The sequence below is a fragment of the Blennius ocellaris genome (assembly GCF_963422515.1).
Source record: "Blennius ocellaris genome assembly, chromosome: 4".
In the NCBI taxonomy this organism is placed as follows: domain Eukaryota; kingdom Metazoa; phylum Chordata; class Actinopteri; order Blenniiformes; family Blenniidae; genus Blennius; species Blennius ocellaris.
Window position 1 is genome coordinate 26,902,863 of NC_137653.1, and position 14,375 is coordinate 26,917,237.

The 14,375-nt window shown below is 45.7% G+C and overlaps 1 protein-coding gene across 5 annotated transcripts in view; it reads left to right on the forward strand.

The window, feature by feature from the left end:
* The window catches only part of nfasca (neurofascin homolog (chicken) a), a 77,473-nt gene that overhangs the window by 18,266 nt on the left and 44,832 nt on the right, over positions 1-14,375 (forward strand). For all 5 annotated transcript variants that reach the window (XM_080495859.1, XM_080495861.1, XM_080495862.1 and 2 more), the window contains exons 2-3: positions 5,871-5,933; positions 13,925-14,100. In XM_080495859.1, the coding sequence (XP_080351985.1) occupies positions 14,007-14,100 (94 nt within the window). In that variant the 5' untranslated portion in view covers positions 5,871-5,933; positions 13,925-14,006. The remainder of the gene's footprint in view (positions 1-5,870; positions 5,934-13,924; positions 14,101-14,375) is intronic.

Here is a 14,375-nt window from a genome sequence, read left to right on the forward strand (position 1 = left end):
CTTGTTCCCTCCATCTTACCTTCCCTGGAGGTTGCGCTGGCTTTGCACCGAGCTCCGGCTCTGCAACTCGACACCGCTGCAGCTCGCCGCCTCGTGATCGAGGGGAGGAAAGTTCATTTCACACATACATTATGTACGGCGACGCAGAAGTGGCCCACAAAACATGGTGTCATCTAATTATTGGGACACTTCTACGTGTGTCAGTTACACGTTAAAGCCCTACGTGGTGATATAGATTCTTTTTCTATGAAAGCAGTTGGGCCATAATGTCATTTTGACATTGATCTACGTTGCCTCACGGAGAAATCAGCCTCTCACATCCTCTCGGCCGCCTCACCCACGGCATGGCTGTTCGGCCCTTTAAACATGGTGCATAAGGAGAAATGACGTGATTGTCATATAGATATAACTCCCCTCCTCCTCCCCCCACCCCCCCAAGCCTCCTTACCATGTGACCTTCGACCTCCTTCTGTTTGGAGAAGCCATTTATTGCCGTGACCTCTCATCCTGCTCGGTGTGTGTGTGGTGCAGTAATGGACCTGGTTCAGAGGCCGGCCGCAGGGTGACGAGCAGGATGTGTCGGGGGTTGGGGGGGGGGGGGGTAATACACGCACGCGCGCACTCACGCACACACACCTCTGGGACATTCATTAGAGAATTGGTGAGTGCCAGACCTTATAGATCAGTGGGGAATAACAAGTGATAGACTGGACATCAAAGTGCCCCCCCCCACACCACCACCACCACCCCCCCCACACACACACACACACACACACACACACACACACACACACACACACACACACACAACACACGTCTTGTCCCATGAGGCTGTTGAGAGCACTCTGTGTGTGTTTGAATTGACAGCATCACTCGTGTCTTCATTCACTTCACACCTCCAGGTGGCTCCACGGTGCGAACACCGAACACAAGACGGATAAAACTCCATTTAATCACAAGGACAAGAACCATCATACCAGATGATTCAAAATACGGTTGCATTCCGAATTTTTGTGTTCTCTTTTTGACTTAATAAGAATGACATTGTTTTGTTTTAAGAATGATCCAAACCTTTTAGAATGTGTTTTTAAAAAGAGGTTTGGTAGTTTGTCTGCAAAAATAATTAATGGATAACAAATAATGAATAATTTTTAGTTTCAAGTTCTTTTCTCCAACAGTTTAATCTGCTCACTATTTGAAACCAATGCTTGAAGAAAACCTCACAAACTGAAACCAGAAATCCCCAAAACCCCCAATGCTTCTGCATTGTGATCCTACAGAATGTGTGTAAAGAAATAAGCATTTAGGTTGAATGTGTCTTTGTGCTTTTGGATTTGTACTTTCAAATAATGGGGCTCTTTCCCTTCTTGGACCAGATTCTTGTGTGTCTGAAGTGACGACGATTGTCTTGTCTTCAGATTGTCCTGACAGGACACGTGAACTGTAAGAAGCACAGTGAGATGCAGTTTCCACAGCAGGGAAACAAAGGGATGAGTGCTGTGCAGAAATAGAGGTTAAAGGAGCAGAGCGTCTCTGCTGACCAAACTGTGGCTGTCATGGAAATTAAGCTGATTAGTGTTCAGTGTAAACAGTCGGAGCTGATCGACCTGCTAAAAGCACCAAAACACACCATAAGAGGGAACAAATTCGACACTCAAACCAACCAAACAAAAAAGTAAAGTGGTTCAACAGCTTCCACCTGCTGCAGCGATCTGCATGTTTTCTATGCCAGCAAACTGAGAAGGTGTTTGATCTGCTTCTGGTTATTAAAACACACAGATTGACCACAGACTCCACCGTGTTGCATGTGAATTTCAAGGCTGAATAAGGACGTGCAGAGTGGATCGTTTCTACACATGCTGAGCCGTCCTCATGTGATGAGGAGGAGGAGGAGGAGGAGAGGAGGAGGAGAGGAGGAGGAGAGGAAGGAGGAGCATGTTGGCTCAGAGGAACAATAAGTATCTGACGAGGTGGACGGACGGATCCTCAAAACGATTATCTTATCACGTGCTAATGATACCTGGACTCAGTAAAACCACTACATATGAGACTGTGATGAAAATATGTTTAGACTGTGTGTGTTTATAGTGTATCAGTGTGTGTTTATAGTGTATCAGTGTGTGTTTATAGTGTATCAGTGTGTGTTTATAGTGTATCAGTGTGTGTTTATAGTGTATCAGTGTGTTTATAGTGTATCAGTGTGTTTATAGTGTATCAGTGTGTGTTTATAGTGTATCAGTGTGTGTTTATGGTGTATCAGTGTGTGTTTATGGTGTATCAGTGTGTGTTTATGGTGTATCAGTGTGTGTTTATGGTGTATCAGTGTGTGTTTATAGTGTCAGTGTGTGTTTATAGTGTATCAGTGTGTTTATAGTGTATCAGTGTGTTTATAGTGTATCAGTGTGTGTTTATAGTGTATCAGTGTGTGTTTATAGTGTATCAGTGTGTGTTTATGGTGTATCAGTGTGTGTTTATGGTGTATCAGTGTGTGTTTATAGTGTATCAGTGTGTTTATAGTGTATCAGTGTGTGTTTATAGTGTATCAGTGTGTTTATAGTGTATCAGTGTGTGTTTATAGTGTATCAGTGTGTGTTTATGGTGTATCAGTGTGTGTTTATGGTGTATCAGTGTGTGTTTATAGTGTATCAGTGTGTTTATAGTGTATCAGTGTGTTTGTAGTGTATCAGTGTGTGTTTATAGTGTATCAGTGTGTGTTTATAGTGTATAAGTGTGTTTATAGTGTATCAGTCTCCAACAAACCTGCCAAATGTGGAATCAAGCTTGTCATTGCCAAGTACCTGCTGGCAGTGAGTCCACACTTGGGGAGTGTATCCTTGTGTTTTTGTGGTGTATCCTTGTGTGTTTGTAGTGTATCAGTGTGTGTTTGTGGTGTATCCTTGTGTGTTTGTAGTGTATCAGTGTGTGTTTGTGGTGTATCCTTGTGTGTTTGTAGTGTATCAGTGTGTGTTTGTGGTGTATCTTTGTGTGTTTGTGGTGTATCAGTGTGTTTGTAGTGTATCCTTGTGTGTTTGTAGTGTATCCTTGTGTGTTCGTGGTGTATCAGTGTGTGTTCGTGGTGTATCCTTGTGTGTTTGTAGTGTATCCTTGTGTGTTTGTGGTGTATCAGTGTGTGTTTGTAGTCTATCAGTGTGTGTTTGTAGTGTATCAGTGTGTGTTTGTGGTGTATCAGTGTGTGTTTGTAGTGTATCAGTGTGTGTTTGTAGTGTATCAGTGTGTGTTTGCAGTGTATCAGTGTGTTTATAGTGTATCAGTGTGTGTTTGCAGTGTATCAGTGTGTGTTTATAGTGTATCAGTGTGTATTTGCAGTGTATCAGTGTGTGTTTATAGTGTATCAGTGTGTGTTTGCAGTGTATCAGTGTGTGTTTATAGTGTATCAGTGTGTGTTTGCAGTGTATCAGTGTGTGTTTATAGTGTATCAGTGTGTATTTGCAGTGTATAAGTGTGTGTTTGTAGTGTATCAGTGTGTGTTTTTAGTGTATCAGTGTGTGTTCGTGGTGTATCAGTGTGTGTTTGTAGTGTAACAGTGTGTGTTTGTAGTGTATCAGTGTGTGTTTGTAGTGTATCAGTGTGTGTTCGTGGTGTATCAGTGTGTGTTCATGGTGTATCAGTGTGTGTTTGTAGTCTATCAGTGTGTGTTTGTAGTGTATCAGTGTGTGTTTGTAGTGTATCAGTGTGTGTTTGTAGTGTATCAGTGTGTGTTTGCAGCATCACACACACTGAAGTGTTCCTCTCATGCTGCTCATGTAGGACACACTCTGCCTCTGCCCTTTGGCCATGCACTTAACCCAGTTAAAGGCCGTCAGATGTTCAATACGTGCCGTCGGCAGGCGGAGGAAGTCTCAGTTTGACTCCAGGACGATCTGACAGAAGGAGCAGAGACTTAAACCGTAAACCCAGATCCACAATGTGGACGACCTGCAGCGTGAACCGTGAAACCAAAGCTCATCTTGTCTGATCTCATGAAATATTGAGCGGCTGTATGAAAGTTCCCATGATTCTCCAAGCAGCAGCACATTAAGTGTAAGACTCCTCTTCATGTATGCTGGGGTCGTTTGATTGTTGTTGTTGTTGTTACCGTGTGTTGTAACTAAAAGAGACTGTATGACACCGAAACGCTCTCTGGTCGTGTTCCATCTGTTTCATTGAGATAGATAACATCCGATACAGATTTCTCTTCTTCGTCAGTCCAGCTCCTCATTCCGTCCGCCTGTGTTACCTTTTCTTTTTCTCAACTCCCTGAAATCATAAATTCCCTTTTTTGAATTGAAAATAACCAGCTGATTCAGCCAAGTTCGCCTGAGGTGGAAACAGTTTCTCCTGAAGGAACGTGGCTCAAATCAACATCTGCCGCTATGGTTGTAGTGTTTCTTCATACACCTCAATAACAAATTGATGAGTTATATAAATGCAATATTAATTGCTAGTGAGTTGATAGTTTGACTGCAGTTTGAGATGGACCACTTCACCTTCACGTACAACAGTCTGGCTGTAATCCTAGTGTGAAATGTTTGACGAACGAGCTACTTGTTTGTACAAAATGCTGAAGTTTAAACTCGTTAAACCCGGCAAAAAAACACATTTCCCTATGAGGACATATTGTATCGTCACCACCAACTGGACCAACATGCTTCATGCTGCTGGTGCCGGACAGCTTCAGACAAACACCGACCAGTGAGGGAACCATCGCTAGCAGCCTTTAGCTTATACCAATGCTAACGACGTAGGTCAGGTTGCGACATCACTGTGTGAAACCCTGAGCAGGGAGCATCTCCATGGCAACAGACGCTGATCTCCTTTGACCTCCTCAGCGAGGGGGCTCTCTCATCTGCTTTGAGTGGGAAAAACATTTTTCCACAGTTTTTGGGGATTTATTTAGAATCGGTCAGCTGTTAGCGTGCAAAACATCTAATCGATTGGTCCTTGGATGATGACAAATCATCCATGATAATTTTATGTAATTCGGGTGAGTAGCTTGTGCGAAAAGTTGCTAAAATACATACATACATACATACATACATACATACATACGTACATACATACATACAAACCAATAAATAAATACACACACAACCTTCTCAGCCCACGTACTGTGGTGTGTGTGCTGGAAATCCACCTGTAGTCATCTTGAGTGTGAATGCGTAGGAGGCTTCAGTACAGCTCCCACTGTGTGTGTGTGTGTGTGTGTGTGTGTGTGTGTGTGTGTGTGTGTGTGTGTGTGTGTGTGTGTGTGTGTGTGTGTGTGTGTGTGCATGTTTCTCCTAGTCCCACTGAGGCTGCTGCAGGATGCTGCAGGCAGACTCGGCGCTGGTGTGTGTCTGTGTGTGTTACATGTGAGAGTGTGAAGGAGGACAAAAAGAAAGACGGAAAGAGCATCCTGTGATCCCGAGGGCAGCGCACAGACGAGCTCTTTGAACACAAACACACACTCCGAGAAACAACCCGACGCTGCTGCAGACAGTCCCCGGGCGTGTGTGTGTGTGTGTGTGTGTGTGTGTGTGTGTTGTCTGCTGCACTCTGTCTCTTCCTCTTGTGCTCTGGCCTAATGAGCAGTCAGAACATTTGACTTTCATGTTTTCTCTTCAGACTTATTTATCCTCCTGCTCCGCCCGGTGTGTGACTGTGTGTGTGACTGTGTGTGTGACTGTGTGTGTGTGACTGCGTGTGTGACTGTGTGTGTGACTGTGTGTGTGACTGTGTGTGTGACTGTGTGTGTGACCTTGTGTGACTGTGATCCAGATGCCGAAGTGGCTGATTTTTTTACTCCACATTGATTTTCCTGGGCACGTGAAGCTCTCTGCTCAAACCAATGATTAAACTGTTATTCCTTTGTTTTCTGTGTTTGTGTGCAGGTCTGCTGGTTGAGACGACACAGTGGAGACACACACACACACCAAGTGACCACATCAGTCATCGTAAGTCGTCTCACAGTCCACTTGTGTTTGGAGACCATTGTGTTACAGTTAACGCCCACTCACTGTGTGGATCTAATGGGTTCAGTCCATTCCAGAAGACGGTCCCATGTGCTGGTTTCTGCGCTGCTCAGTTGGAAGAACCAATTTTCTGCTGGGTCTCCCGATGGGAATAGGAGCCTTTAGCTCAGGTTGTAGAGCGAGGTGCCTCTCAGTCAGAAGGTTTCAGGTTTGATTCCCAGGCTGCTGGAATAACGTCTTTGAATGTCCACCGCCACTGTGTGTGTGTGTGTGTGTGTGTGTGCTGTGGTGCTGATAGTGATTGTGTGTGATGGGTGGAGGTTTTTTTGAGGATCTTTGCAGAACAGAAGAGGTGATGTTGCTGTTTTCGGTGGGGGTGCGGGGGGGGTGGGGGTGTAGAGGTCAGAGCGACAGCTGAGGGGGCAGTTAATGTCTTATTGCCTCCAGCGCAGCCCCTGCCACAGAGAGACAAGTACAGTTCTTCACTGTCCGTGTGAATAATGTTGACATTTAGGGTTTTTTTCAGTGAATATTGTTGATATGATGGTTTGACTGAATTTCCCATTAATACATTTATTTATTATTATTATTAGAAACTCACAGTGTATCAGAAATAAGATTCACTGAAGACAAACCAAGACAGAATTTTCATTTCATACTTTATTGATGCTTTATTGGATTGTATTAAATGATTCAAACAGTGTCTGGGTGCTTTATAGTCAGAAACATGACTTTACATGGTTTATTTTGGCTGTGAAATTGTCTTTTTCTGTCTTCTCAGTCTAGAACGTGACCGTGTCGATTAAAAAGTGTTTCATGATGAGCATCAAAAATCACTGCGAAAAGAAACAACACTTCAGTTTGAGATATCACAGTTACAAAGTGGAAATCACAGCCAGATATTAGTTCTATATAGATATTATGATCAAAATCAAAATGCAGTATTCATAAAGCTAACAGATCATTTTGTGCTTTCAAGTCTTAAAGCTTGTCAAAATGTGTAAACCTGAAAACACTTTAAATTCCAAAAACATTGCAATAAGAGAAATTAATAACTTATATAACTGAGAAAATATTGATGTTTTAATCTGGATATTGACGCCACAAATCTTGCTGTGATGAGTGTCGGATCCACACCTGCAGACCTCCACACCCCCAGAACAGGAAGTAAGTGTTGAGGGACCAAATAGAAATGTGTCTGTGGAGGAACAGGCTGATTAAATGTTGCTGTGTTGTTGTTTAATATCAGACATCATCATATTCACCCTGGAAAAGGTCACAATACTGTTCTGACTGATCCCAGATCTGGTTTACTGTAATATGTGATGAGCTGCATGCAAATAGATTTCACTCCCAGCATCAGCATTTGGTCTGGACATGACGTTTTGCATATAATAATAATAATAATAATGATAATCATACTATCATGAGTGATTGACATGCATTATTTCTTCAGCATGGACATCGTAAATTAAGCTCTGCGTCTTCACAGGGACCGAATTAAATGATACCACAGAGTTGGACGTGTCCAACTCATCAGTGTTACGAGAAATTCATCTGAATTATTTGCGAGGAAGAAATTGCTGTGATTTGCTATGACTTGCTGAGCTCCCACAGAGCCAGTAGCAGTAGCAGTAGCATTAGCAGCAGTAATAGTAGTAGCAGTAGCAGTAGCAGTAGTAATAGTAGTAGCAGTAGCAATAGCAGCAGCAGCAGCAGTAGCAGCAGCAGTAGCAGTAACAGCAGCAGCAGTAGCAGCAGTAGCAGTAGCAGTAGCAGTAGCAGTAACAGCAGCAGCAGTAGCAGTAGCAGTTGCAGCAGCAGCAGCAGTAGCAGTAGCAGTAGCAGTAACAGTAGCAGCAGCAGCAGTAGCAGTAGTAGTAGCAGCAGCAGTAGCAGCAGTAGCAGTAGCAGCAGCAGCAGCAGTAGCAGCAGTAGCAGCAGCAGTAGTAGCAGTAGCAGTAGCAGCAGCAGCAGTAGCAGCAGTAGCAGCAGCAGTAGCAGTAACAGCAGTAGCAGCAGCAGTAGTAGCAGTAGCAGTAGCAGCAGCAGTAGCAGCAGTAGCAGCAGCAGTAGCAGTAACAGTAGCAGCAGCAGCAGCAGCAGCAGCAGCAGCAGTAGCATTAGCAGAAGCAGTAGCATTAGCAGTAGCAGTAGCAGCAGCAGCAGCAGTAGCAGTAGCAGCAGGAGAGTCTCTGCTGACGGCTGATTTAAAAGTCCACTGAAAACAGACGTAATCAGCAACACCTCCGCTTTAAATCACATTAATCTTTGTAAATGAAGCTATTTGGATCAACTCCCCTCAGTATTTTCCAGAACAATGAATGTGAATGTGTATGTAATCAATTGTGTGTTTTATTTTGCACGTTTGACAAACTCCTTAGTAAATCAGCTTCCTCTTGATTGTGTGTGTTAGAATACAAAGTCTGCTGCTGTTCTGATTCAGCAGATCAGGTCTTGAGGGGAACGGATACCAGCGTCAGCCATAGGAGGACCTGTCCTCTCCTGTCCTCTCCTGTCCTCTCTTCTCCTCTCCTGTCCTCTCCTGTCCTCTCCTGTCCTCTCCTGTCCTCTCCTGTCCTCTGCAGCCACGCCATGGTCTGAACTGCACTCGTTCCTTTTGTACTGCAGTGTCTGCTTGATGTGATTTACTAATAAGAGCAGATTCTTTGGGGCCCAATTCAACGTTACAAGCCGAGAGGCACGACGTGGTTTATCTGTCATAACGTCTTAAACCCTGAATTTAATACAACCCAGAAGAAATGGCCTAATATATGATTACCCTTGCCATGTTAATCATACGAGCCTCGTGTGCCTGTGCGTGTGTGTGTGTGTGTGTGTGTGTGTGTGTGTGTGTGTGTGTGTGTGTGTGTGTGTGTGTGTGTGTGTGTGTGTGTGTGTGTGTGTGTGTGTGCGGGTGGGTCAAATGATTAATTTATTCATGGTACTTCTGGCCCGACAAGGCCGAGACATGTAATTTACTCAAAGATTTAACTCCAAGAACTGACTGAATTACAGTGACATGGAACCCCCCCCCCCCCCCCCCAACACCCCCCCGGAAATCTTAAGTGACTGGAGGAGCGCTGTAGTCTTCTCTGCCCAGCTTTCTTAACAGCCGCATTTTTTGTAAATTTATGCTAATCCCCCCCACGATTCCAGAAGTAGGTTAGAATGTTCATGGCTCTGTGCCATGAGTTACCGTGTTGCACACGCTTCTGGCAAATCTGGCGGAAGGTCACTAAACACTGCCCTCCGACACACATTATGATAATTAACATGGTCCTTTTAGAAACTGTCTGCAACAGGCCAGTCTGCTCCACGGACCCACGGACCAGAGCAACCACATGAAATGTGATCTTTTCATGGAATGTGATGGCTGTGCCAGTGAAGTGTGTGTGTGTGTGTGTGTGTGTGTGTGTGTGTGTGTGTGTGTGTGTGTGTGTGTGTGTGTGTGTGTGTGTGTGTGTGTGTGTGTGTGTGTGTCTGGATCGTGTGTGTTGAGCTTGAGGAATGACTGAGGCGACTCTGACCTGGTTGTTTGGGTTTGTGTGCTGTCACCTTGTGTGTGCGTGTGTGTGTGTGTGTGTGTGTGTGTGTGTATGTGTGTGTGTGTGTGTGTATGTGTGTGTGTGTGTGTGTGTGTGTGTGTGTGTGTGTGTGTGTGTGTGTGTGTGTGTGTGTGTGCATGTAGGTCAGCTGGAACTGTAAAGGAGCCTAGAGAAGAGCTCAGTTGCAGGATCCAGCTGAGGAAGACCAGCAGCTCCGTGGCCACAGATGTTTGTCGCTTCGCCCACTGAGCTAAACTGACTAGACTAGCTAGACTGACCCTCCGTCACCCCCAGCTGCTGCCACCTGAGAGCTGCTCCATCACTGCTCCATCACCACCCCACCATAGCCTCATCACAGCCCCATCATTGCCCAATTCCTGCTCCACCACAATCCTATCACTACTCCATCACACCTCCATCACTGCTCCATCACAATCCCATCCCTGCTCCATCACACCTCCATCACTGCTCCATCACCACCCCACCATAGCCTCATCACAGCCCCATCATTGCCCAATTCCTGCTCCACCACAATCCTATCACTGCTCCATCACAATCCCATCACTGCTCCATCACTACTCCATCACACCCCATCACTGCTCCATCACTGCTCCATCACAATCCCATCACACCCCCATCACTGCTCCATCACTGCTCCATCACACCCCCATCACACCCCCATCACTGCTCCATCACAATCCCATCCCTGCTCCATCACTACTCCATCACACCCCAATCACTGCTCCATCACTGCTCCATCACACCCCCATCACTGCTCCATCACTGCTCCATCACAATCCCGTCAGTGCTCCATCACTGCTCCATCACTGCTCCATCACTGCTCCATCACACCCCCATCACTGCTCCATCACACCCCCATCACTGCTCCATCACTGCTCCATCACAATCCCATCACTGCTCCATCACTGCTCCATCACACCCCCATCACTGCTCCATCACTGCCAGTGTCAGTTTGTACTCTAACGTCGTCAGGAGCTTTGAGCAGGTGTAGCAGTCAGATCCAGCAGCTCCTCATAAAAAGCAGCGTCAGGTTGAGGGTGTAGGAAATCCACCTTGAGGCAGCTTCAGACCTCCACCAGGCCGTCTGTGTGTCCCGGGTCAGGGTGGAGCTTCTACTGAGAGCCGTCAATCAGACGGCCTTGACCTGCCTGTTGTCTGGAGCTCACGTCTTCCCAACATCCCTGGAACGTCCCCGACAACCGGCCTCATGTCTTCATCAGTTTATGTAACAGTTCTCAGTTACAAGCTCACCTTGAACTTTATAGTGGCTTTTATTTTGCTCTGGCCTTTTTTACGAGACGATTCTAGTTGTGCTTTCTATTTCCGGAGAGCCATAAATGACCCCAGAGACTCTTTCATACCTTCTATGAACACCCAGGGTGGGTCTGCTGGATTATTTTCATCGTCCAGAGGAGAGAACTCGTTCTTTTCATCACGTAACCGATTGAACCAGAAGAAACACTTCCAATAAAATGAATTTAAATTCTACTTAAAGTGAAGCAGCTTCTCTTTGAGAGGGAAAGTCACATTGCACAGATGCTTCATTTGATCTGGATACTGAGCGTCATATATTTTCTAAGTTTATATGAAAAAAAAAAATCGCCTGCGGTTGATCTGGAACAAATGGCTTGGGATGACTGGTGAGGGGATAAACTTTAACTCTAACTACCAGCTTCAGTAAGCCTGGACAGCGAGCACAGTCTGCATTACACCTAGAAACCTGCAGTGCTGAACATTTTTATGCACCATATTTTAAAAAGTGACTGCTTGTCTCCATTTCTCTTCATTGTGCTCTGATCATTTAAAGGATTCTGATCATTTCTACCACGTTTCTCAATGAATGTAGCATTGTATTACAGTAAATAGGACTTTAGACTTCCTCTTTTCTCACGAGGGAAAAATAATCAGTCTTTGGGAATAATCCTTCCAGGGTTTAAAGCTGCAGTTGGAAGATCTTTTTTGGGGAGGGATTAAATATATATATGAAGCCATCCAATAGAAAGAAGCATTAAATAGGCTATTTTGATTATACTTGCCATAGAAATGTCTTCAGAGATTTGTAACATGTGGTCAGGTTACAGTTTGCTTGATGGCTGGAGGAGATGATAGATACGATCAGTGCGTTCTGCTTGCTGGAGCTCATTATCGGCACTGAACAGATCTTTATAGACGACCTAGATTCTGCTCTGTTCTTTCAGTTTCTGAAGCCCCAGCGCTGACTTTTCATTGGGAGTTCACTTTTCTGCTGATTGGTTTCTGTTACAGTCCCAGAATGCGGCAGGATGAGCTACAGCAACAGACAGAACGTTCACTTGGTGGTCCAGGTTTCAAACGCTGCTCTGAGAGTCTCTGGTTCAGTCCTTCAGGTGTTCACCTGACGAATCACAGAGGCTCATAGCTTCCAGTCCTACACCTCTCTATACTGCTGCACCATCTAGATCTGCTGCATTTCTTCATGTTGTAACATTATGTGACAAAACCATGTAGACAATATTAATAATGGATACAATTTATAATTTACAAGCTGTTGTGCTCCATGAAGGGTCGCGGTGGGGTTTCCTATTGGTTACTGTAGAAAAGAAAATACATAGCAATATGCACATGAATCTGTAATTACAAAACAGACGCACAGCGTGTGTGCGTGTAGTACTATGTGCATCACTTTGTGCATCATTTCCAGAGCTCGGTGTGGAGAGGTGGAGAGACACACTGACCTACTTCAGAGCTTCAACTCTCTGCTGCCCCCTTTTTACACTTTATCTTCATTTCTTTCACTGGGACTTTTCTGCTGGGAGCAGATCTACAATTCAGAGAGGATTCCTTCTTCTGTGTGTGTGTGTGTGTGTGTGTGTGTGTGTGTGCGTGCGTGTGTGTGTGCGTGCGTGCGTGCGTGCGTGTGTGCGTGCGTGCGTGCGTGTGTGTGTGTGTGTACTGTGAGGAGAGAGGGTGCGTCAGGGTGTGTCTTCATCCATGTGTAACCGTGTATCTCCTTGCACATCTGCATCCGTGCACGCTCTCCCACTGTGTGTGTGTGTGTGTGTGTGTGTGTGTGTGTGTGTGTGTGTGTGTGTGTGTGTGATTGGCACCTCCAGTCAACCAATGCCAGGGTTTCACCTCCCCGGGGGGAGATTAGCTATTTAGTCCAGTGGTGTTGGACCGACATACCACCAGATGGTTTATGCATAGTCTCTGTGTGTGTGTGTGTGTGTGTGTGTGTGTGTGTGTGTGTGTGTGTGTGTGTGTGTGTGTGTGTGTGTGTGTGTGTGTGTGTGTGTGTGTGTGTGTGTGTGTGTGTGTGTGTGTAATAGTAGGTGTTAGCAGGTTTTGGGTGAAATGTGACTCGCGCCCTCAGGCTAAAAAGCTGTTGTGTCCCTCTGCCATGAAGCCAGCCGGTGATTTTAACACCAATAATGTAAAGAGACCGACGATACCACGTAAATCACCGAAAAAGGCCAAAACAAAAACGTTCCATTTGCATCGTGGCGTGGCAAACGTGTGTCTCTGTAGATTGATCAAGACGAGAAACAAAGCTACTCAAGTAAAAAGTGAGATTTGGACCCACTCTGCCTGTTTGACTGACGTTGGCTTGGCTGTGCCTCAAACGCAAACTGAGAGGAGTCCTGCAGTCACAGCTTTGATGGGATGATTGAAGCAGAGGGAGGGAGTGATCCTGGTGGGGGATGGCGGCGTGGGGGGGCGGGGCTTAACCATGGCCAGGTGGTCCTGGTTCTGCTGTCATGTCGAGGTTACCACTGAACAGCATCCATCCATCATCGCATTAAAGTGTCATTTCCTGTCACCTCCGTTGCTTACAATGGACAGGAGGTCTTCAGTGGCCTCAGAACAACAGAGGAGAGTCACTGTTACTGAAGTGAAGCCAGAACGAAGAGACCTGGTGAATCTGGAAGGAAGAACCTCGTGGGGGTTTGGAGCATGAAACAGGGCGAGGATTTCATCTCAGGGCAAACAGAGAGAGACGAACGTCCATGTCTACTGGCTCTTGAGCTCTGGCAGCTGGAGCAGACTGCATCTGGCCGGGATGAGGACATGAAGAGTCTAAAAGCCGTCCCATGAATTCCAAAAGGAAACTTCTGCAATGTAAATACAGACAATAGCACAGATGGTCTGTGACAGAGTGGAGGAGTGTCAGTTATTAGAGCCTCGGAGCTTCTCCTTGGCTTTGTTTCTAGGCTGCTTCCTCTGGGGAGCCACATCAGGCCTCAGCTGTGAATGTAGGCCACACACACACACACACACACACACACACACACACACACACACACACACACACACACACACACACACACACACACACACACACTGAAGTGTTTATACTGTACGTATAGTGTACGCTCTACTGCGCTGTCTTCATCCCAACCATCTGTCTCCACGTCTTCCTCTCAGGTCTTCGAAACGGCCGTCAGGAGAAGCGTTCAGCCAATCGGGGAGAGGCGAGGGCCGAGGCCGGCCAATCGGAAGCGGAGAAATGTCGGGGCAGGGCGGGCCCGTGGCCCCGGCTCTCGTGTCATTGCTGCTGCTCCTGTGGCACGAAGCAGCGGCCATCGAAGTCCCACTAGACCGTAAGTCCCAGAGACCCAGCTGGTCCACAACATGGACACAAGACCAGCAGCTGAACTTCTCAGGAAAACTTTTCAATCAAATATCCAGAACCGTGAGAAGCAGTGAGAGCCAGAACCAGGCCACAGCCTGGACTGGACCTGACTTAATGCAGTTAAAACACTCATCTTATATCAGTTTATACACAAACAAGTTTCAGTTTCTACACTTTCTACACTTATATAATACAAATTATGTCAGTTTCTGTACTGATTTAGTACAAGTTTATACATTAATC